Source organism: Eleutherodactylus coqui, chromosome 5 (assembly GCF_035609145.1).
Source record: "Eleutherodactylus coqui strain aEleCoq1 chromosome 5, aEleCoq1.hap1, whole genome shotgun sequence".
In the NCBI taxonomy this organism is placed as follows: Eukaryota; Metazoa; Chordata; class Amphibia; order Anura; family Eleutherodactylidae; genus Eleutherodactylus; species Eleutherodactylus coqui.
Genome location: NC_089841.1, coordinates 211,176,762 through 211,202,436, shown reverse-complemented (window position 1 = coordinate 211,202,436; position 25,675 = coordinate 211,176,762). Strand labels below are relative to the sequence as shown.

The 25,675-nt window shown below is 47.6% G+C and overlaps 1 protein-coding gene across 3 annotated transcripts in view; it reads left to right on the top strand.

Annotated features, from left to right (window-relative positions):
- Positions 1-25,675, top strand: part of PCSK5 (proprotein convertase subtilisin/kexin type 5) — a 436,962-nt gene that overhangs the window by 221,553 nt on the left and 189,734 nt on the right. For all 3 annotated transcript variants that reach the window (XM_066604156.1, XM_066604155.1, XM_066604154.1), the window contains exon 13: positions 24,252-24,388. In XM_066604156.1, coding sequence (XP_066460253.1) covers positions 24,252-24,388 — 137 coding nt within the window. The remainder of the gene's footprint in view (positions 1-24,251; positions 24,389-25,675) is intronic.

Below are 25,675 nucleotides of genomic sequence, written 5' to 3'. Positions count from 1 at the left end.
CCGCAATCAAGATGTGTCAGCAGGAGCACGTCGCCAGCAGTCGGTGTCGCGCGGCGTGGCAGCACAGCGGTGGGCAAGCGTCAGCAGGCCGTGCTGAAACTACTCAGCTTAGGAGAGAAGAGGCACACGGCCCACGAACTGCTGCAGGGTCTGACAGAGCAGACCGACCGCTGGCTTGCGCCGCTGAGCCTCCAACCGGGCATGGTCGTGTGTGACAACGGCCGTAACCTGGTGGAGGCTCTGCAGCTCGGCAGCCTCACGCACGTGCCATGCCTGGCCCATGTCTTTAATTTGGTGGTTCAGCGCTTTCTGAAAAGCTACCCACGCTTGTCATACCTGCTCGTAAAGGCGCGCCGGCTCTGTGCACATTTTCGCAAGTCCCACACGGACGCTGCCACCCTGCGCACCCTGCAACATCACTTTAAGCTGCCAGTGCACCGACTGCTGTGCGATGTGCCCACACGGTGGAACTCTACGCTCCACATGTTGGCCAGGCTCTATGAACAACGTAGAGCTATAGTCGAATACCAACTCCAACATGGGCGGCGCAGTGGGAGTCAGCCTCCTCAATTCCTTTCAGAAGAGTGGGCCTGGTTGGCAGACATCTGCCATGTCCTTGGTAATTTTGAGGAGTCTACCCAGGTGGTGAGCGGCGATGCTACAATCATTAGCGTCACCATTCCTCTGCTATGCATCTTGAGAAATTCCCTGCAAACCATAAAGGCAGCTGCTTTACGCTCGGAAACGGGGGCGGGGGAAGACAGTATGCCGCTGGATAGTCAGGGCACCCTCCTGTCTATTTCTCAGCGCGTACAGGAGGAGGAGGAGCATGAGGAGGATGAGGAGGAGGGGGAAGAGACAGCTTGGGCCGCTGCTGACGGTACACTGGCTGATTGCCTGTCATCCTTTCAGCGTGTATGGCCTGAGGAGGAGGAGGAGGAGGAGGAGGAGGATCCTGAAAGTGATCTTCCTAGTGACGACAGCCATGTGTTGCGTACAGGTACCCTGGCACACATGGCTGACTTCATGTTAGGATGCCTTTCTCGTGACCCTCGCGTTGCACGCATTCTGGCCACGACGGATTACTGGGTGTACACACTGCTCGATCCACGGTATAAGGAGAACCTGCCCACTCTGATTCCCGAAGAGGAAAGGGGTTCGAGAGTGTTGCTATACCACAGGACCCTTGCGGACAAGCTGATGGTAAAATTCCCAGCCGACAGCGCTAGTGGCAGAAGGCGCAGTACCGAGGGCAAGGTAGCAGGGGATGTGCGTAGATCGAGCAGCATGTACATCCCAGGCAGTGCAACAGTCTTTAAGGGCCTGGCCAGCTTTATGGCTCCCCACCAAGACTGTGTCACCGCTCCCCAGTCACGGCTGAGTCGGCGGGAGCACTGTAAAAGGATGGTGAGGGAGTACGTAGCGGATCGCACGACCATCCTTGGTGACGCCCCTGCCCCCTACAACTACTGGGTGTCGAAGCTGGACACGTGGCCTGAACTAGCGCTGTATGCCCTGGAGGTGCTTGCTTGTCCTGCGGCTAGCGTCTTGTCGGAGAGGGTGTTTAGTGCGGCTGGGGGAATCATCACAGATAAGCGTAGCCGCTTGTCAACCGACAGTGCCGACAGGCTAACACTCATCAAGATGAACAAAGGCTGGATTTCGCCAGACTTCTGTTCTCCACCAGCGGACAGCAGCGATACGTAAGCAATACGTAGGCTGCACCCGCGGATGGAAGCTACGTTCTCTCTCACCATCCAAAACGGGGACATTTCTGCTTCATCAATCTGTGTCTAATATTCCTCCTCCTCCTCCTGCTCCTCCTCCTGAAACCTCACGTAATCACGCTGAACGGGCAATTTTTCTTAGGGCCACAAGGCTCACTCAAATAATTTTTCTGAACAATTTTTATAAGTTTCAATGCGCTTAAAAGCGTTGGAACTTTAACTTGAACCAATTTTTCGTTACACTGGGCTGCCTCCAGGCCTAGTTACCACTTAAGCCACACTAACCAAAGCGGTTAATGGGTTTCACCTGCCCTCTTGGCTGGCCATGGCCAATTTTTGGGATGTACATTAGTACTGTTGATACAGCAATTTTTGTGGGCCCTCGCCTACAGTGTAATCAAATTAATTTTTAGCCCACCTGCATTACAGCTGACGTTACCTCAGCTGTGTTGGGCAATGCAATGGGATATTTTTATGTACCGCCGGTGGGTTCCAGGGAGCCACCCATGCTGTAGGTGCACACGGAGTTTTTAATACATGTGTCCACTTCTAAAGAACCCCAGTCTGACTGGGGCATGCAGTGTGGGCCGAAGCCCACCTGTATTACGCACGACATTACTACCTCAGCTGTGTTGGGCAATGCAATGGGATATTTCTATGTACCGCCGGTGGCTTCCTGGCACCCACCCAGGCAGTGGGTCCACAGGGAGTTTAACCTACATGTGTCCACTTGTAAAGAACCCCGGTCAGACTGGGGCATGCAGTGTGGGCCGAAGCCCACCTGTATTACGCACGACATTACTACCTCAGCTGTGTTGGGCAATGCAATGGGATATTTCTATGTACCGCCGGTGGCTTCCTGGCACCCACCCAGGCAGTGGGTCCACAGGGAGTTTAACCTACATGTGTCCACTTGTAAAGAACCCCGGTCAGACTGGGGCATGCAGTGTGGGCCGAAGCCCACCTGTATTACGCACGACATTACTACCTCAGCTGTGTTGGGCAATGCAATGGGATATTTCTATGTACCGCCGGTGGCTTCCTGGCACCCACCCATGCTGTGGGTCCACAGGGAATTATAAATGCATCTGTTTCCACTTATAAAGAAACCCAGTCTGACTGGGGCATGCAGTGTGGGCCGAAACCCACCTGCATTAACCCTTTCCAGTCCACTGTGTGACCTGTGAAGACATTAGGGTTTAAGGCTGTACAGCTCCGTTGTTGGTAGACGTCCGTCGGGGTTCTCTTACTGTATATTGCCAGCCTCTCTGCTGTCGGAGCCTATCCTACGTGTCAGCTCATGCAGTACTGGCTTTAGCCAGCATATAGCGCCGTTGTATAACGGCAGAAAAAGAGTAAGCCCCCTAGGAAAACCATATACAAATTGGATTGGAAAGGGTTAAGCACAACATTACTACCTCAGCTGTGTTGGGCAATGCAATGGGATATTTCTATGTACCGCCGGTGGCTTCCTGGCACCCACCCATGCTGTAGGTGCACACGGAGTTTTTACTACATCTGTACACTTATAAAGAACCCCAGTCAGACTGGGGCATGCAGTGTGGGCCGAAGCCCACCTGCATTAAGCACGACATTACTACCTCAGCTGTGTTGGGCAATGCAATAGGATATTTCTGTGTACCGCCGGTGGGTTCCAGGGAGCCACCCATGCTGTGGGTCGACAGGGACTTCACAATAGGGAGTTGTACCTGCCTGTGTCTATGAATTAAAAAGCCCGGTCTGACTGGGGCATGCAGACACCTTGACAGAATGAATAGTGTGTGGCACATAGGTTCCCCATTGCTATGCCCACGTGTGCAGCTCCTGATGGCGGTGGCACAGGATTCTATTTCTCATTGCTTCTGTACAGCATTGTGGGCTATCGCTCCGCCACTTTTAAAGAGGGTCGCTGCCTAGCCGTGCCAACCTCTGCAGTGTGCGCCTGCGGTCCCTCGTCATGGCAGACGCAATTCTAAATAGACATGAGCGTGGTGTGGCATGAGGGCAGCTGAAGGCTGCCCAGGGACACTTTGGTGTGCGCTGTGGGGGGGAGGGGGTGCGGTTGGGCAGCATGTAACCCAGGAGAAGTGTCAGTGGAGTGTCATGCAGGCAGTGATTGTGCTTTGTTGGAGGTAGTGTGGTGCTTAGCAAAGGTATGCCATGCTAATGAGGGCTTTTCAGAAGTAAAAGTTGTTGGGAGGGGGGGGGGGCCCACTCTTGTCGCTATTGTGGCTTAATAGTGGGACCTGTGAACTTGAGATGCAGCCCAACATGTAGCCCCTCGCCTGCCCTATCCGTTTCTGTGTCATTCCCATCACTTTCTTGAATTGCCCAGATTTTCACACATGAAAACCTTAGCGAGCATCGGCGAAATACAAAAATGCTCTGGTCGCCCATTGACTTCAATGGGGTTCGTTGTTCGAAACGAACCCTCGAGCATCGCGGGAAGTTCGTTCCGAATAACGAACACCCGAACATTTTGGTGTTCGCTCATCTCTAATAGCAATACATCAAGAATTGCAACTGCAATAAATAAAGTTTACAAGGGTTCCAATAATACGAGACAACAAAGAAACTAATGTCTCCCAAGGTCCAAACATGGCTGCAGGAACAGGACAATAGACAGTCTTGCCTGAAGCTAATAAACCTGTCCTATGCAGCTTAGTTCTCCAAGTGATTGGTATGCAGGGAGGGGGGAATGGATACAAGTACTTATCTTCTAGGCACGCCTGGTCTGAGCTAAGAAAATAATTAGCTCACTCTTGTCCGTCAACTTTGTTTGGTTATGGTAGGTTTGAGATGAAGGTTGCAAAGGGGGTCATTGCAGGACAAAACACCCAAGAGGTAACATTTGACTAGCTTAGATTTTCGTGAAACTTTGCACATTTGTTCGTTGCTAGAATGTATATAAAAATCTCAGTTTTCAGACTCCTCATAGCATGAAGTCAATAAAGATAAGGGGGTCAATTTTCCAAAGGTCACCGAGAATTGTCATTTCTGATCATTCATATCTCAAGCTATTGGACATCGAAAAATGTGCAAGGTGTCATTCTCTTCATAATAATATGTAGATTTATAATATATTTCTCCAAACACTGTATTGCCAATACAATTTGAAGTAAAATTGGAGTAAAAATTTCTCACTTTTTTGAAACTGAGCCACTCCTGAAAGAAAGCTGAAAAAAATTATATATATGCCCCATACATTAAAGTTTCTTACCACTAAATTTCAGAAAGGCGCTCTTCCTATGTCCAATAGTTTCCAAGATATTAATTATGGTTCTCAGTGACCATCGAAAAATTGACCCCATGACCTGATGGGTCTGAAAACTAAGATTTTTATATACATTTTAGTAACAAACAAATGTGCAAAGTTTCATAAAAAACGGAGGTGGTCGGGTGCTACACCTTGTTAATTTCGGGTGATTTGTCCTGAAATGACCTATGGAAGGAATAAACAATATGCATAGTAGAACTTCTGAGTTCTGCAATGTAATTGTCTCTCAGCTTGATCTTGGCTTATCCCATAATAAAAGCATCAACGGAATTCAAACAGTAACCATAGTTTCCCTTTACTAACGGATCCAATAGACAGACCTGTTAAAAATTGTCAGTTTCTATCAGGGTGTTGCTTCCGTTTACATCTGTTTATAAGAGATCTGTTTGTATTATTTTCTCTTTCTAACCCCCTGCGTATGCTCACCCTGCGTATGCTCATCCACATCTTGTAGCTCCTCTGATGGAAATGCAAAGCAGAAAACAAAAACGGCGATGTGAACGAGCCTTTACTTCCTTGGAAATGTTGCTACAAGAGGGTGCTGATAAGTCTTTAGCTTTATCTATCTCACATACTTTCACACTAATAATACATGTAACCAAAATTATAGAATTGTAGCCTCATTATTTACATTTTTTTCAGATCCCAAGTGAGCATGGTCTCCAAACGTGGAGGCAAGCTTTCAAAAGAAATATAAAAAGTGACAGATCAGGTGTGTAGGCCGGGTGTTTCAGAGTAAAGATCTGCCAATTTCTGGTGAATATGCCCACCTTGTGAGGAAGAGTATTGTCTTGAAGAAACAAGATTCCTTCCGAAAGCTTGCATTGATGTTTGGAGATCCTCTGGATAAGTCATCAATAGTTGATCGCTAGGGTCTGCTGCTTGGGACCATGGCCAATCATCTGATCGGCCCCCAGCTGTTAATGCTGCAATACACAGGGATGGCAGGAGAAGCTGCTACTCCAATCCCAGTGTATAGTGGCCAACACAGCTGTCATTGATTTTAATGAGAGATGCAACTGCGGTTATAAGTGCCGGCCACTACACCGGGGTCAGAGCTGCAGCTTCTGCTCTACCCTGATGTATTGCAGCACTGGCAGTGGGCGCCTGATCAGCTAATTGGTTGGGGTCCCAAGCAACAGATCCTAGCTGATCAACTATTGATACCCTATCCTAAGGATAAGTCCTCAATAGTATTTTCCTGGAGTTACAACTATGAAATTAAGTAACACACATAAAAATATAAACTTTCATCTGCTAAAAGCATTATTAGTCTAAAAGTCGGTGAAAAGCGAAAGACGTATCAGCACCCCTCATGCTCTTTTCTAGCTCTACAATCTATACAAATGGAGTTAATTTTGGGCAACACCATTACGATTTGAGGGCAGCTCTTACCGGAGCTGGACAGTATTTCCAACTGCCCTCGTTATTAGCTAGTAGGGCACATTTCATATCATCTTTACATTTCTTCATATCACATTAGACTCTTCCTCAAATTCTTCCGCATGTCATAACAAGCTGTGATATGTTCTTCATTATGTTGAGATTGTCAGATTTACCCAAAGGCAATATGCAAACACTATCAGATGTACTCAAAGAAGACAACACACAATGTGACTCAAGGAAGACAACACGCCATGCATTTACTTGTTAATTAAGGAAATTCTTAGCACAGTCCTAGCCCTTCCTCTACAAACCCTTCGCAGTAGCCGTCTTCCCTTGTGCTCGATTCTGCTATTCTGAATTCTCCGTGTAGCATGGAGCTCGCCTGCCTTGCCGCTCAGGAATGCTTTCATGAAGGGGAAAACAAGAGTCATTAGTTCACCAGATTCTTCTCTGATCACAAGTGGATTATATCTTCACAGCCTTTGCCCAATCCCATCTACATCAAAAGAAACATCTGCTTTGTCAACAAAACATGAAGCGTAGATAAAACCTGATCTGATACTTTATTTAACATCAGAAATCCTCTTTAATTTTTGCACTTTTTCAGTGTTACATTATATTCCTTATTATTTCCCTCTTCGTTAAACTTGTTCCTTTACATTAAAATATAACTAAACAAGAACTATACGAGACGTAAGCTTGCAAATGAGTTCTTCATTTCTGTACTTTAGTTTGACCTAAATCACTTCAATAAGGCCCAGATTGCTTTTGATTCTGCTTGGCTTCACAATAGAGGCATACCCTTCCATTCCCATTAAATTGTAATTCTGTTTGTAGATATACTTCATAGTTTAAACCTGCGCGAAGCCTTAAAGGGGTTGTTATTTCGAGTTATTATTATTTTATTTTTTTTCTCCATCTGCTCGAGTCCAAGCGTAAGAATCCATCCTATACTCTCCTGCAGAGAGGAAAACTGGTGATAAATGCAAGATACAAGTCATATAATGGCCACAAATAGTGTTATTCCTCAGCGTCTTCTGAAAAGGCACCTGAAATGACTTCAAAATGTCTGGTAGAAAAGGATATAAGATCTAGAAAAGATCTTGAACAATGTTAAAGGGGTTGTCCCGCGGCAAAACGCAACATTTTTGTTTTTGCCCAGTCCCCCCTGGTACTCCAAATGAATACCGCTGCCATGTGTTATTTAAAAAAAAAAAATCTCTTACCTGGATCCCCGTTCTGCAACTTTGAAGATTCTTCTTTCCAAGATGGTGCCGCTGGTCTTCTCCCATGGTGCACCGTGGATGTTCTTCTGCTGTCTGCGCTCCACTGCCGATTCCAGCCACCTCATTGGCTGATCGGCACCACGTGACAGAGGCGGAGCTACGTGATCACGTGGAGAAGAGGGAGGAGCCAGGACGCAGCTCGTGAGCCCGGACCATCCAGAAGAGGAATCGTCTCTGCACAACCGCGACTGTTCCTGCGACAAGAGGAGAAGTTTGGTCGGCGCCATGGAAACGGGGACGCCAGCACAGGGGGGGGACCCCCTGTAGGTAAGTAAATAACTTCTGTATGGCCAATATTTAATGCACGATGTATATTACAATGTGCATTAATATGGCCATACAGAAGTGTATAATCCCACTTGCTTTCGCAGGACAACCCCTTTAAGAGCTATAACACAGGGCAGTTATTTTGCAAATAATCGTTAGTTTGAGTGTTTTTGCTCAATTTTTGTTACCGTAGGTGTAAATGTGACTGAATGATTAGCAATAAATCATTAGATTTCCACTCATTGGATCTTTCATGCGGACCTAGAATTGTTGTTTTTTGCTCCAAATCCTTTTGTATAAACAGGAGTCGTAATGATTTGTTGACCAGAAAAGAGTGGCAGAAGGGTTGACTAGAGGTATGGTTGGGATCCAGTGAACGATGGAAACTACCCATTTATTGTTCATAGTGGGTAGCGCTCCAGAGAGTGAATATATTAAAGATATGTGGGTGAAAAGACAGGAAGAAACTGACCCGACGTCACCAGGCCACCATGGGGGCATCGGCATGTCCAAATCCAGGATGGCGTATATCTCCAATTGGTCCCTGGGTCACTCAAGATAATCCAATGGCAAATGCAATTACGGTGCACAGATCAGGTATGGCATCCGCAGGAGAGCGCTGTGGTAGAATTCCAGGTGCAAGGAAACAACCAAGGAATATAGATAAATGGCAACTTTTTCTATATTTGTTGCCATTTATTGTTCGTGGTAAATACATGCGGAGTCATTGATACACAATGGGTACTTCACTCGTTGCATGCTCCTTCCAATTTGTCATGTAATGTAGAAGGGTCTTTAGTAGAGATGAGCGAGCATACTCGCTAAGGGCAATTGCCCTTAGCGAGTACCTGCCCGCTCAGGAGCAAAGATTCGGCTGCCGGCGGGGGGCAGGGAGCTGCGAAGGGAGCGGGGAGGAACGGAGGGGAGATCTCTCTCTCCCTCTCTCTCCCCCCTGCTCCTCCCTGCTCATGGCCGCAACTCACCTGTCACCCGCGCTGGCAGCCGAACCTTTTCTTCCGAGCGGGGAGATATTCGCTAAGGACAATGCTCTCTCGAGTAATTGTCCTTAGCGAGTATGCTCACTCATCTCTAGTCTTTAGCATGGAATTTTGAGAATAGGTAAATCCTCGAATATGATATTTCTCCTTATCTAAACATCAGACAGACTGATCTATAAGTCACAAATGTTATCCTCATCATATACATATGGAAAGATATAGCCTTACTAACAATATCACTCCAGTAACATCTGCACCTTGTTGTGCTACTAAACCAACTTACCATTGTTTTCAGTTGCCCTAGTACAACTATGGAATGAAGCTATATGCTAGTGCCAGCTGGTAAAATCCACTGTGTAGCCTATCCAGGGTAAAATGGCCCACAGCAAATGGCACAAAAGGCTATACTGTCATTCGTCGAAAATATGAGTCTGTCTCTAGTTCTTAGATAGGCCTCACATGTGAAATTGAAGAAAGCATTGACCCTATATAGTGTTGTCTGTAGATAAAACATGAAGTCCTAAATGTCTACTCAAGCTATATTTTACATGTAAATTTAAAAAATTGTGTTCGAATGTGGTATCAACCAGAATATAGTGAAGAATCCATAGTAAAGAGTTTGCATACCTGGAGCAACTGTAAAAGTTCTTGGTTGAAGCCTAGAGGGAAACAGCTGTTCAAGGGAATTGAAAGAAGATTAGCCAATAACTATAAATGCAAATTAAAATGTAGTGCTAATAACTTCTGCAAGTCTTCCCTCTCATTACCCCATGTGTAAAGATCACTTATGTATCAGGGCACTCATTTGGTGGGCTGGAAACTATAATTTGCACATGAGTCTTCTGGAAGACGGAAATCAATCACAATGAGCGTGCCTATTCTCTGGCACTTCTCGAACACGTTTGTTCTTCTGGAGCTATAATTTTCGCCTGTGTTGTTAGTAGTCCTATGAAAAGTGGTGTTTAGTTGCCTGTGGGCTTCACATGTTGATTATTCCCTTTTGATATCATTTTTTATGCAACACCATATCTATAATGCCCAGGGTTACATTTTCAAAAGCACGTTCCTAGCTCAGGCTAAATGCAGATCTGATACTCTGGCTCTCGTAGCCTCCAGACTTCCAATGCCCTATAGAGGAGCTCGTAATTCACTGCATGTGAGGAGCATTTTAATGCACGACTCACTGGGGCTCATTTATGACCTGGACAAAATGCAGATATGTTCATTTTATTTAGAATAGAAATGCATCTTTTTACTACAAAGTAAACCTTTGTTTATTCTTTTAAAGGCTTTAAGTATTGGCTTGCATCACATTTAGCTTATATGGAAGCTTCTCTAATAGAGATGAGCGAGCGTACTCGTTAAGGCAAAGTACTTGAGCGAGTATTGCCATTTTCGAGTACATGCCTGCTCGTGAGAAAAGATTCAGGGGCCGGCGGGGGTGAGCGGTGAGTTGTGGGAGTGAGCATGGGGGAGCGGGGGGAGAGGGAGAGAGAGTGATCTCCCCCCCCCCCCCCCCGTTCCTCCCCGCCGCCCCCCGAATCTTTTGGCACGAGCGGGCATGTACTCGAAAATGACAATACTCGCTCGAGTATTTTGCCTTAACGGGTACGCTCACTCATCTTTATTCTCTATGCTTAGCAGTTGGTTATTATTAACGGCTGAAACAACCATGGCAGACTCTAGCGTTTCTGCCGCCTTAGGCAAGGGCTGGAAAGCTCCAACCACCACAAACTAAGTCTTTTAATAGTTTGCAGCTCTTTCTCACTGATTGCCCAGCATGCTTTAGGTGAACCACAGCCCAAAAAGGCTACAGTTACTATGTATGTATGTATAAAACGTTTAGCAACATTTGATGATAATGGAGGAAGGGCACTTAACTGTTACTGCATAGACATACAGTTTCAGTATATATAGTAGACAGCTGTGCTGTATATAAAAAATCACCCAAAAATTGGAGCAAATATTTGGAATAACATGGAATCATAATGAACAACACCCAGAAAGAAAAACCTAGCACAAACCATCTTTATTAAACAACATGATTCAAATAAAATCCCATTGGATGAAATACAGCTATGAAAAATAACAGATTGAGGGTGCCTTCACACTGGCGATGAAAGCGCACGATTTCCCCGCACTGCGAGGCTGCGAGAAATCGCAAAAACATGAAGCCAATGGCTTCAAATGGCTCCACGCACATGCGCGATGTTTTAAGGCTTGCGATGCGCGGCATGTCCATTCTTTTTGCGATCTCTCCTTATTGTTTCCAACGGTGCAGGCAGCAGCAGCACAGGCCCAATTGAAATCAATAGGGGATGCTTGCGATCCTCTGCCAGGGGACTCCCCGTGGTGAGGATTTTCGGGGAAGTGGGTGGGCTTGAAATATAAGCCCCACCACCACTACCCCCAAAAATAATCCATGTACTGTAGAAAAAAAAAGGAAATATATTAATACATCACCTTGGAAGCGCAGTCATCTCTGGTGCGTCTTCTAGCAGGTCCCCGGCACTCTTCTTCTCCTTCCCTTCTGGCCAGGGATTTAAAAATCCCTGCCTCTTGAAAGCGCTACCTCTGATTGGCTGAGCGCTGTGACCAATCAGAGGCAGCACTCAGCTGCCATTCAAGTCAAGTCCTAGTCGCAAGCACGTATGCTGATGTAATACTCTCTTATGCCTGCTCATGTTCAGCGTATTTTACGTGCACTGTCATGCACTGTCTTTCTGGTTTCTTCTTCTTTAAATTTCCTTCTCATGTCTCCTAGCAACACGTGTAAAAAGCGCAGCACATGTGCAATGTAATTGCGTATGCACTACGTTTTAAATGCACCCATAGAGAACAGTAGGACTCTTACGCGTGTAATATGTGGTGAAATAGAACATGCTGTACACAAGTGTGAATGGAACAATGAAGCTCAATGTACTTTCCTTGACGCCATGTACCGCATATTATGCAGATGTACATTGTGCACGTATTTCGCAATGCAATTACATTGTGTGAGCCCGGCCTTAGTTTGCGCTCCTCTTCCGTCTATTTTTTTTCTCATAGCTGTATTTCACCCTATGGAATTTTATTGTAAAGGCAAAAACACTTGGGCGCATGCGCTAACACGCTCGCCATTACAGAGCATATTTGCGCATGAACTGTGTTTTTTTAAATTATTATTCTAACTCTTGCACTTTCTCACAATAGTATTAACTACGGGCGAGAAAGATAGAACAAGTCCAAATAATAACGCACGAGAATCCTGATAGTCGAAACAAGACCATTGAAATCAATGGTTTTGTTTCGTCCTGTTATGTGATTTTCATTTGCATGTATTAGGCCTCCTGCACATGTGCGGATCGGACCCCGCATGCAGAGTTTGACCCGGTGCCCGGCCGGTGACCCGCTTGTGGATATGAAATCGCAATTTGCCATAGCATGCAAACGCCTACCACGGACTCCGCAATGCAAATCCGCTCTTACTCAGAGCTGCATAGCCTTATAAGTCTCCTCACTCACCTCCTAGGTATCTCCACACACCTTCTAGGTCAGTGATGGGCAACCTTTCGAGCTCGATGTGTCAAAATTCGCCAAAAAAACCGAGCATAACTCGGGTGGTGTGTCACTTTGAGGAAAAAAAACATAAATTTGCGAAATTTATAGTTTAAGTAACAAAAATGTATAATTGTGATATATAACTGTATTTAATAAACCCAAAACACCCACAGCACAGGCCCTCACCTCTCGCTGCCTCCCCCTAACTTATCTAAATAATGATGAGCCCCCAGCAGTGACAGCGCCCCACACAGCGGCCCCCAGCAGTGACAGCGCCCCCAACAGCGGCCCCCAGTAGTGACAGTGCCCCCCACAGCGGCCCCCAGCAGTGAGAATCGCCCCCCACAGCGGCCCACAGCAGTGACAATGGCCCCCCACAGCGGCCCCCAGCAGTGACAGTGCCCTCAACAGCGGCCCCCAGCAGTGACAGTGGACCCCCACAGCGGCCCCCAGCAGTGACATTGGCCCCACACAGCGCCACCCAGCAGTGACAGTGCCCCCTGAGACCCATATACTTACTCTCTCCACCTCTGTCCTCCGCGCCGCTAGCAGCAATGATCTCTCGCACACAGTGTGACATCAGTGTGCTGCCGGACGCCTCCTCCGCTGGACGCTCTCGCGAAACCAAGTGGCAAGAGACGTCAGGGGAGGGTGAGGAGGATCCCAGCTGCACACTGACATCACGGTGTGCACCAGGATCAGCGCTGCTTAGTGAATACCGGCAAGGGAGCCGCTGGCCCATGCCGGTATTCACCACTAACGGGGAGAACGTCCGACAGCGGCCGCGTGTCAGCGACTACGGCTACGCTTGTCATAGGTTCGCCATCACGGTTCTAGGTGCTCTACTTGAGGAAAGACAATACCCCTCCTCACCAGCGATACAGGAACAGGGGGCTCACTGCTTGCTACAATGAGCAGACTTCAAGGTTCCAAATGAACAAAAGCCATCATAGTTGTCACTTGTGGAAGACAAAGCTGAGAAAGTTGGCCGCCAGAAGTTTTGTTCCTAGAATGGTCACATCTAGAAGGAGGAGAGATTCTGATTTTATAGATTTGGGATGACCTCTGCATTGTCTAGAAGACACACTGAAGCACGGAGTACATTATACATAAGAATCATCTATACACACATTATATTTGATGTGAAGACGTTCTGCCCATGGAAGCTCTGCTGCATTCAGTAGACTGCGGTAGAGTATTAATGTATAACCTTGCAGTCAATCATTATCGGCCAGTTCCCAGTGTACATTACCTTCTCATCAGATGAAGAAAAGATGACTTGTACTCTCTATGGGGATGCTGGCCGTATATGTTAACACAGCTTTGCATTTTCAGCTCACTAAAATGTAAACTGTAACAGAAGGCTCTTTATAAGGGTCATATATTTAGAGCAGCGGCTGATTTTACTTTTCCCTTGCATTAATGCCATTTGTAGGGTATTGATTTGTCTAGGTAACACAGAGCTAATACATATTAGTATACATTTGTATACAGCACTTAATGATTGGAGATGAGCGAACGTACTCGTCCGAGCTTGATATTCGTGCGAATATTAGGGTGTTCGGGATGCTCGTTACTCGTAACGAGCACCACGCGGTGTTCCGGTTACTTTCAGTTTCCTCTCTGAGACGTTAGCGCGCTTTTCTGGCCAATTGAAAGACAGGGAAGGCATTACAACTTCCCCCTGTGACGTTCAAGCCCTATACCACCCCCCTGCAGTGAGTGGCTGGGGCGATCAGATGTCACCAGAGTATAAAAATCGGCCCCTCCCGCGGCTCGCCTCAGATGTCTTGTGAGTTAGCTGAGGGAAAGTGCTGCTGCTGGTGCTGCTGTAGGGAGAGCGTTAGGAGTTAGTGTAGGCTTCAAGAACCCCAACGGCCCTTCTCAGGGCCACATCTAATAGTGTGCAGTACTGTGTTAGCACTGTATTATTTTTTTTTTGTTGTCAAAAATTGGATCTGCAGAGCATTGCGCCCGGCAATAGGGACAGAAGTGGGGGTTAGGCAGGAAGAGTGTTAGGAGTTAGTGTAGGCTTCAAGAACCCCAACGGTCCTTTCTAGGGCCACTTCTATCCGTGTGCAGTACTGTCCAGGCTGCTGTTAGCAGTGTTGCATATTTTTTTTTTTCTCAAAACCAGCTGTGCAGAGCATTGCACCCGGCATTAATACTACAGGGGTAGAATTGTGTAGGCAGGGCGAGAAGACATACATTATTCATTGAATACACGCAGTGGGGTCTTCCCTTTGCTAAAAAGGAAAAAAATTATATTTGGCCTGCCTGTGTCAGTCCTAAGGTCTCCGTGTACGTGTGTGCTGCGTGTACAACGTACAAAAATCAGACGCAACCAGCTACGCTTTACTGCAGCCTAGCGCCATTGTGTATCCTGACTGCTGGCAAATACCTGCTCTGCTAGAGTTAATAACTCTGCTACACTATACTTGTGTGACCCTTTTTGAGGGCCACACCACAGATATTAAACTTCTTGTTCATTGAATATACGCAGTGGGTGCTTCCCTAAGCTAAAAAGGAAAAAAATTATATTTGGCCTGCCTGTGTCAGTCCTAAGGTCTGCGTGTACGTGTGTGCTGCGTGTACAACGTACAAAAATCAGACGCAACCAGCTACGCTTTACTGCAGCCTAGCGCCATTGTGTATCCTGACTGCTGGCAAATACCTGCTCTGCTAGAGCTAATAACTCTGCTACACTATACTTGTGTGACACTTTTTCAGGGCCACACCACAGATATTAAACTTCTTGTTTTTCATTGAATACACGCAGTGGGGTCTTCCGTTTGCAAAAAAGCGAAAACATTATATTTGGCCTGCAGGCTTGCGCCAATTTATTTCCTGCCTGGGAAATCAAATCACTGGTAATACAGCATGCTGAGGGGTAGGGGTAAGCCTAGAGGACGTGCACGTGGACGTGGCCGAGGACGCGGAGGGCCAAGTGAGGGTGTGGGCACAGGCCGAGCTCCTGATCCAGGTGTATCGCAGCCGACTGCTGCGCGATTAGGAGAGAGGCACGTTTCTGGCGTCCCCACATTCATCGCCCAATTAATGGGTCCACGCGGGAGACCTTTATTAGAAAATGAGCAGTGTGAGCAGGTCCTGTCCTGGATGGCAGAAAGTGCTTCGAGCAATCTATCATCCACCCACAGTTCTGCGCCGTCCAGTGCTGCAAATCCGAATCCTCTGTCTGCTGCTCCTCCTTCCTCCCAGCCTCCTCACTCCACTACAATGACACCTGCTCAGGAGCGGGAACACTCCCAGGAACTGTTCTCGGGCCCCTGCTTAGATTGGGCAGCAGCGGTTCCTCTCCCACCAGAGGAGTTTATCGTCACTGATGCCCAACCATTCGAAAGTTCCCGGGGTCCGGGGGAAGAGGCTGGGGACTTCCGCCAACTGTCTCAAGAACTTTCTGTGGGTGAGGAGGACGATGACGATGAGACACAGTTGTCTTGCAGTGAGGTAGTAGTAAGGGCAGTAAGTCCAAGGGAGCAGCGCACAGAGGATTCGGAGGAAGAGCAGCAGGACGATGAGGTGACTGACCCCACCTGGTGTGCAACGCCTACTCAGGACAGGTCTTCAGAGGGGGAGGCAAGGGCATCAGCAGGGCAGGTTGCAAGAGGCAGTGCGGTGGCCAGGGGTAGAGGCAGGGCCAGACCGAATAATCCACCAAGTGTTTCCCAAAGCGCACCCTCGGGCCATGCCACCCTGCAGAGGCCAAGGTGCTCTAAGGTCTGGCAGTTTTTCACAGAGACGCCTGACGACCGACGAACAGTGGTGTGCAACCTTTGTCGCGCCAAGATCAGCCGGGGAGCCACCACCAACAGCCTCACCACCACCAGCATGCGCAGACATATGATGGCCAAGCACCCCGCAAGGTGGGACGAAGGCCGTTCACTGCCTCCGGTTTGCACCGCTGCCTCTCCCCCTGTGCCCCAACCTGCCACTGAGATCCAACTTCCCTCTCAGGACACAGGCACTACCGTCTCATGGCCTGCACCCACACCCTCACCTCCGCTGTCCTCGGCCCCATCCACCAATGTCTCGCACCGCACAGTCCAGCCGTCGCTAGCGCAAGCTTTGGAGCGCAAGCGCAAGTACGCCACCACGCACCCGCACGCTCAATCGTTAACCGTCCACATAGCCAAATTTATCAGCCTTGAGATGCTGCCGTATAGGGTTGTGGAAATGGAGTCCTTCAAAGCTATGATGGCGGCGGCGGCCCCGCGCTACTCAGTTCCCAGTCGCCACTACTTTTCCCGATGTGCCGTCCCAGCCCTGCACGACCACATCTCCCGCAACATTGTACGCGCCCTCACCAATGCGGTTAGTGGCAAGGTCCACTTAACTACGGACACGTGGACAAGCACAGGCGGGCAGGGCCACTACATCTCCCTGACGGCACATTGGGTGAATTTAGTGGAGGCTGGGACAGAGTCAGAGCCTGGGACCGCTCACGTCCTACCCACCCCCAGAATTGCGGGCCCCAGCTCGGTGGTGGTATCTGCGGCGGTGTATGCTTCTTCCACTAAAGCACCCTCCTCCTCCTCCTCCTCAACCTCTGTCTCGCAATCTAGATGTGTCAGCAGCAGCAGGACGTCGCCAGCAGTCGGTGTCGCGCGGCGTGGCAGCACAGCGGTGGGCAAGCGTCAGCAGGCCGTGCTGAAGCTACTCAGCTTAGGAGATAGGAGGCACACGGCCCACGAACTGCTGCAGGGTCTGACAGAGCAGACCGACCGCTGGCTTGCGCCGCTGAGCCTCCAACCGGGCATGGTCGTGTGTGACAACGGCCGTAACCTGGTGGCGGCTCTGCAGCTCGGCAGCCTCACGCACGTGCCATGCCTGGCCCACGTCTTTAATTTGGTGGTTCAGCGCTTTCTGAAAAGCTACCCACGCTTGTCAGACCTGCTCGTAAAGGTGCGCCGGCTCTGCGCACATTTCCGCAAGTCCCACACGGACGCTGCCACCCTGCGCACCCTGCAACATCGCTTTAATCTGCCAGTGCACCGACTGCTGTGCGACGTGCCCACACGGTGGAACTCTACGCTCCACATGTTGGCTAGGCTCTATGAGCAGCGTAGAGCTATAGTGGAATACCAACTCCAACATGGGCGGCGCAGTGGGAGTCAGCCTCCTCAATTCTTTTCAGAAGAGTGGGCCTGGTTGGCAGACATCTGCCAGGTCCTTCGAAACTTTGATCAGTCTACCCAGGTGGTGAGCGGCGATGCTGCAATCATTAGCGTCACCATTCCTCTGCTATGCATCTTGAGAAGTTCCCTGCAAACCATAAAGGCAGCCGCTTTGCGCTCGGAAACGGAGGCGGGGGAAGACAGTATGTCGCTGGATAGTCAGAGCACCCTCATGTCTATATCTCAGCGCGTACAGGAGGAGGAGGAGGAGCATGAGGAGGATGAGGAGGAGGGGGAAGAGACAGCTTGGCCCACTGCTGACGGTACCCATGCTGGTTGCCTGTCATCATTTCAGCGTGTATGGCCTGAGGAGGAGGAGGAGGAGGAGGAGGAGGATCCTGAAAGTGATCTTCCTAGTGCGGACAGCCATGTGTTGCATACAGGTACCCTGGCACACATGGCTGACTTCATGTTAGGATGCCTTTCTCGTGACCCTCGCATTCAACGCATTCTGGCCACTACGGATTACTGGGTGTACACACTGCTCGACCCACGCTATAAGGAGAACCTTCCCAGTCTCATTCCCGAAGAGGAAAGGGGTTCGAGAGTGTTGCTATACCACAGGACCCTGGCGGACAAGCTGATGGTAAAATTCCCATCCGACAGCGCTAGTGGCAGAAGGCGCAGTTCCGAGGGCCATGTAGCAGGGGAGGTGCGTAGATCGAGCAGCATGTACAGCCCAGACAGTGCAACAGTCTTTAAGGGCCTGGCCAGCTTTATGGCTCCCCAGCAAGACTGTGTCACCGCTCCCCAGTCAAGGCTGAGTCGGCGGGAGCACTGTAAAAGGATGGTGAGGGAGTACGTAGCCGATCGCACGACCATCCTCGGTGACGCCTCTGCCCCCTACAACTACTGGGTGTCGAAGCTGGACACGTGGCCTGAACTAGCGCTGTATGCCCTGGAGGTGCTTGCTTGTCCTGCGGCTAGCGTCTTGTCGGAGAGGGTGTTTAGTGCGGCTGGGGGAATCATCACAGATAAGCGTACCCGCCTGTCAACCGATAGTGCCGACAGGCTAACACTCATCAAGATGAACAAAGCCTGGATTTCCCCAGACTTCTCTGCAATACGTAGGCTGCACCCGCGGATGGAAGCTACGTTCTCTCTCACCATCCAAAACGGGGACATTTCTGCTTCATCAATCTGTGTCTAATATTCCTCCTCCTCCTCCTCCTCCTCCTCCTCCTCCTGCTCCTCCTCCTGAAACCTCACGTAATCACGCTGAATGGGCACTCATAATTTTTCTAAACAATTTTTAGATGTTTCAATGCTCTGAAAAGCGTTGGAACTTTAACTTGAACCAATTTTTCGTTAAACTGGGGTTTTCGTTAAACCTAGTTACCACTTAAAGGGGTTGTCCCGCGCCAAAATGTTTTTTTTTTTTTTTTTAACCCCCCCCCCCCCCCCCCCCGTTCGGCGCGAGACAACCCCGATGCAGGGGTTAAAAAAACAACCCGCACAGCGCTTACCTGAATCCCGGCGGTCCGGCGTCTTCATACTTACCTGCTGAAGATGGCCGCCGGGATCCTCTGTCTCCGTGGACCGCAGGGCTTCTGTGCGGTCCATTGCCGATTCCAGCCTCCTGATTGGCTGGAATCGGCACGTGACGGGGCGGAGCTACACGGAGCCCCATTGAGAAGATAAGAAGACCCGGACTGCGCAAGCGCGGCTAATTTGGCCATCGGAGGGCGAAAATTAGTCGGCTCCATGGGAACGAGGACGCTAGCAACGGAGCAGGTAAGTATAAAACTTTTTATAACTTCTGTATGGCTCATAATTAATGCACAATGTACATTACAAAGTGCATTATTATGGCCATACAGAAGTGTATAGACCCACTTGCTGCCGCGGGACAACCCCTTTAAGCCACATTAACCAAAGCGATTAATGGGTTTCACCTGCCCTCTTGGTTGGCCATGGCCAATTTTTTTCAGGTACATTAGTACTGTTGATACAGCAATTTTTGTGGGCCCTCGCCTACAGTGTAATCAAATAAATTTTTAGCCCACCTGCATTAAGCACGCCATTACTACCTCAGCTGTGTTGGGCAATGCAATGGGATATTTCTGTGTACCGCCGGTGGCTTCCTGGCACCCACCCATGCTGTGGGTCCACAGGGAATTATAAATGCATCTGTTTCCACTTGTAAAGAACCCCAGTCAGACTGGGGCATGCAGTGTGGGCCGAAGCCCACCTGCATTAAGCACGACATTACTACCTCAGCTGTGTTGGGCAATGCAATGGGATATTTCTATGTACCGCCGGTGGGTTCCAGGGAGCCACCCATGCTGTAGGTGCACACGGAGTTTTTACTACATCTGTACACTTGAAAAGAACCCCAGTCTGACTGGGGCATGCAGTGTGGGCCGAAGCCCACCTGCATTAAGCACGACATTACTACCTCAGCTGTGTTGGGCAATGCAATGGGATATTTCTGTGTACCGCCGGTGGCTTCCTGGCACCCACCCATGCTGTGGGTCCACAGGGAATTATAAATGCATCTGTTTCCACTTGTAAAGAACCCCAGTCTGACTGGGGCATGCAGTGTGGGCCGAAGCCCACCTGCATTAAGCACGACATTACTACCTCAGCTGTGTTGGGCAATGCAATGGGATATTTCTATGTACCGCCGGTGGGTTCCTGGCACCCACCCATGCTGTAGGTGCACACGGAATTACTATTGCGGAGTTGTACCTGCCTGTGACTATTAATAAAAAACCGCGGTCTGACTGGGGCCTGCAGACACCTTGACAGAATGAATAGTGTGTGGCACATAGGTTCCCCATTGCTATGCCCACGTGTGCAGCTCCAGATGGAGGTGGCACAGGATTGGATTTCTCATTGCTTCTGTACAGCATTGTGGACTATCAGCCCGCCCCTTTTATGGGGGGGTCGCTGCCTAGCCATGCCAACCCTCTGCAGTGTGTGCCTGCTTTTCCTGTGGCAGACGCACTTATACATAGACATGAGGGTGGCGTGGCATGAGGGCAGCTGAAGGCTGGGCAGGGACAGTTTGGTGTGCGCTGTGGACACTGTGTCGTGCAGGGGGGAGGGCGGTTGGTCAGCATGTAACCCAGGAGAAGTGTCAGCGGAGTGTCATGCAGGCAGTGATTGTGCTTTGTTGGAGGTAGTGTGGTGCTTAGCTAAGGTGTGCATTGCTAATGAGGGCTTTTCAGAAGTAAAAGTTGTTGGGAGGGGGGGGGGCACTCTTGCCGGTATTGTGGCTTAATAGTGGGACCTGTGAACTTGAGATGCAGCCCAAGATGTAGCCCCTCGCCTGCCCTATCCGTTTCTGTGTCGTTCCCATCACTTTCTTAAATTGCCCAGATTTTCACACATGAAAACCTTAGCGAGCATCGGCGAAATACAAAAATGCTCCGGTCGCCCATTGACTTCAATGGGGTTCGTTACTCGAAACGAACCCTCGAGCATCGCGAAAAGTTCGTCCCGAATAACGAGCACCCGAGCATTTTGGTGCTCGCTCATCTCTATTAATGATCTTATCATCATCCCGACATCCACAACCTCTTTAGCTCAAGAACCACATTAGTTTAAACCACTTTAGTTCTAGAAGAATAGCAGATCCATCAGAGGCATGGGCAAAATCAACCAACCAACTATTACCCTGTTTCCCTGAAAATAAGACATACCCAGAAAATAAGACATAGCATGATTTTCCAGAATTTTTGAGGATGTAAAATGATTTTTCAGGCTTTTTGAGGATGCTTGAAATATAAGCTCTGCTCCAAAATTAAGCCCTGCTAACAGTTAATTAAAAAAGTCAATTTAAATAGTGTCCAGGCAGCTATACATGTAAAAAAGTTAAACCTTTTTGAACAAAAATTAATATAAGACACTGTCTTATTTTCGGGGAAACCCGATAGTAAGCATAAGTTAAAATAAAAAACTTTAATGAGTAAACCAAATTGATTTTGCATTGAGCTGATACAAATGATGGCTGTAGTGCTAATGTGTCTATTACATATAATCTTGACTCAGTAGTGATAGTGATGTGGTCCTTATTCTGGTGCCAATTAAATGCTGCCAACCCTGGTGCCAAGTTTCAGTAATGCTTTGACATCTCTAGTGCTATTTGTGAACAATAGATTTTGATATCTGCAACTGTCAGCTACACATACTGGGATTCTACAGGGGGCCGGAGCTACTGGATGAGAAATAGTCATGGCCCTTTAAGACGAGACGATTTATCATTCGAACTGGCGAATGACATCGGAGTTGACTTGTGCAGCCTGTTTATGCAGGCAGATACATCGTTGGCTCGCTCAAATAAGAAATTGTTCAATCTTTCTCATTCGCTGTGTAAATGTAAGAGAACGACTCAACGAACCGTGACAAACGACAAGTGAATGAGCCAACGATGGTTATTATGCCTGCCTAAGATGACCGACAAGTGAAAAGCGAATGATTATTGTTCATCGTTCGGGTATTGGCTTGTGTTTAGACTGAATGGTTATCATTCACTTTCGCTCGTTTTAATGATTTCTTCAACGAATCGTTGCATCTTAAAGAAAACCATAAGGGCTCCTGCACACTAGCGTATTTCTTGCACGTTTTTTTCACGCAATATTGGTGCGTCTTTTTCACGCGATTGTCAATGGGACTTTCTAACGTTAAAAGCGCATTGCACAAAAATTGCAAAGCACCAACTTGCGATGCGTTTTTAACATTTGAAAGTCCCATTGACAATTGCGTGAAAAAAACGCAGCGATATCGCAGCGTTAAAAAAACGCAAGTGGATGTGAGGCAGAATCAGTGTACAACACCTTAGGCAAAATATCTCAACTTGGTGCACTATTTTGCCTGCGAAAATGGCCGGCAGCATGGACAAATCTCATTATAGTCAATGGGGTTCGTTGGGCAACCTTTATTTCTATCATATAATGGATCTATTACTACCGTGTTTCCCAAAAATAAGACACTGTCTAATATTAATTTTTGCTCCAAATGAGGCACAGTGTCTTATTTTTGGGGGGTGTCTTATACTCACATGGCCTATGGTGTCTGGATCCCTCGCGCTGGTCTTTGGTGCCGCGGAAGGCTTCCATGTCATCTGCACTGACATATCACTCTCTATCTGGTGATGGGGCTTTGAATACCCCGTATCCAGCAAGTGAGTGCTGTGATTGGATCATGAGCGACGCTGGCTCAGCCAATCAGAGCCGGCGCTCGATGAACCAATCACAGCCATTCAGTGATGTCATTCACTGAATGGCTGTGAATGATTGAAAGCTTGCTCTGATTGGCTGGTGCTTGATCCAATCACAGCACTCACTTGCTGGAGGTGGGGCATTCAAAGCGCAGAAAGAGATTGATATGTCAGTGCAGAGGACATGGAAGCTTGCCACAGCGCCGGAGACCAACGCGAGGGACTTAGATGCCGCGGGCTAGGTGAGTATTGATTTTTTTTTCATGTAGTTTAGCTAAGGCATATTTTCAGGGGAAGGGGGGTATTTCAAGCCTACCTGAAAATCGGGGTAGGGCTTATTTCAGGGAAACACGGTAGCTGACATTTATGCTTTCCTCGTCCTGTGACAGAACAGGAACACAGAATGCCTGAACACAAGTGTGAACAAAGCCTAAAACCTCATTCTAAAATATACAAAATGTTGTATTTCCGCATTAACCACTAGAAATGTTGAGTTTTCATTCAATTTTCTGATAATCTGTTGTGCATTCTAGTATTCATCCTGCTTTTATGCACTGTTCTTCAGAATCAAACTGCTGCCGAGTAGAGATATAAAATTTTTAATTGAGGCCAGGAAACATATATTAGGAAAAAATAAATGTGTTATTGCTTAATGAAACTGCAAATTGAATTATTTGATACTTTTATTAGTTTACGTAGCCTAGTTTATAGTTTGAGTCCCCCAGCAGAAAATGAAAATTCAGTTTTCGCTCAAAAGTGAGCCATCAAGACAGGGGTATAGCTATGGAGGTAGCCGTCATACCCGGCCTGGTACTTATGTGGGCTCTAAGACACTACATTTATGAATGGCACTGTGTTTCCCTGAAAATAAGACAGTGTCTTATATTAAATATTGTTCAAATAGGTTTAACTTTTTTACCTGTATAGCTGCCTGGACACTATTTAAACGGACTTTTTAAATTAACTGTTAGCAGGGCTTAACTTTGGAGTAGGGCTTATATTTCAAGCATCCTCAAAAAGCCTGAAAAATCATTTTGCATCCTCAAAAATTCTGGAAAATCATGCTATGTCTTATTTTCAGGGAATGTCTTATTTTCAGGGAAACAGGGTAGGTGCAGAGATTCTGGTTCAGATTTACGTTGGGGACCTGGAGCTTCAAGCTACCCTAATGCACTAAGATATAACTAATGGGGATTTTTGGCCTTCTTTATTGCTGCTTCTTCGTGTTTTCATACTTGCATCATTTATGTATGACATGGATGTCCAGTTTAGCTATATAAAGAACCAAGATAGACAGACCACCCAAAAATAAGTCTTTTCAGCAGTAGGGGATTAGAAATACTGAATTTTCAGCCTGAAGTCTCTTTTATTTAATACCATTTAGTAACCATTTTCTTGTAATAATTCCTAGGCTATTTGACCATTCCATGGAGGGGTTTAAGAACTGGGAGTTTATGACTACACACTGTTGGGGTGAGAAAACCTCAGGCGACTGGATACTAGAGATCTATGATACTCCGTCCCAACTGAGAAACTTCAAGACACCAGGTAAAGATCTGCAGAAACTAACAATGCCACTGACAACATCATATACAAAATGTTGCAATTTTATTGCTAAATAGGAGACATTCCAAGTCATCTCCGGGTCCGTCCCTTAAACTGGATGTTTGCAGCATTTTGTACAATCTGTGTGATATTTAGCAATAAATTGGGAACTTCTCCAAGAATCTGGGAGGTTGAGTTTTGGATAATTTTCTGTTTTCATATTTGGCTGTTGAGTCATTGCTGTTCAAGTGCTCTTGTCCTCATTTTATGGAATGAAGTATAGGTAGCAGCCAAAGAAAGAAACTCCTCTATCAGCCTGTGTTCATTCACAACATCTTACTATGCCACTGTTAAGCATTTCACGACCTCAGGAGTTGTTCTTCCTTAAGTAATTATTGTATAAGCCAAAGTTATGCAACTTTCTAATATACTGTGTTTATCAATTCCTTATGGTTTTCAAGATCTTGGCTTGCTGTTAACTGCCGCTTGAAGCTGAGGCTTTGTTATAATGTATCGGTTTAAGCAATCCAACTGAAGCTAAACACAATACCGTGTTTCCCCGAAAATAGGTCCTACCCCGATAGTAAGACCTACCAGGTTTTCATGGGAGGCTTGAAATATAAGGCCTCCCCTGAAAATAAGACCTAGCTATCATGCACCCCCCGAAAAAAAATCAATACTCACCTGGTCCACGGAGTCCCAATGGTCTCAGGCAGCGCTGCAGCAAACTGCTGAGTCCTCCCTGTCTGCTATCTCAGCTTCTGCTGGTGATGGGGCTTTAAATACTCTGCCTCCAGTAAAGCAAGCACTGTGATTGGCTAATCGCGTGCCAGCAGCCAATCACAGCCGGCGCTCGATGAGTCAATCACAGCCATTCCGTGAATGTTGGCTCCTCGAGCGTCGGGTATTCAAAGCCCCATCACCAGGAAGAAGCTCAGCTATGAGACAAGGCGGATGCAGTTTACCGCAGTGAACAATAGACGTTAAATGCCAGTCTAAATGCAAGCCAATGACTGAACAACGAATGAGAATCATTCGCTTTTCATTCATCGTTCATTTTATGCAGACATAAAAACCATTGTTGGCTCATTCGCTTATTGTTCGGCTTTCATTCAGTCCCTCTCATTCACTTATACTGGGACTGAACGATTCTCTTTTGAATGAGCCAATGATGATCTGCCTGTCTATACAGGCTGAATGAGTTGGCGGTGATGTCACTCGCTCATTCAAACGAGAATTGGCTCGTCTAAAAGGACCCTAAGAGGTCAGGATGGAGTTTTAGCCACTGAA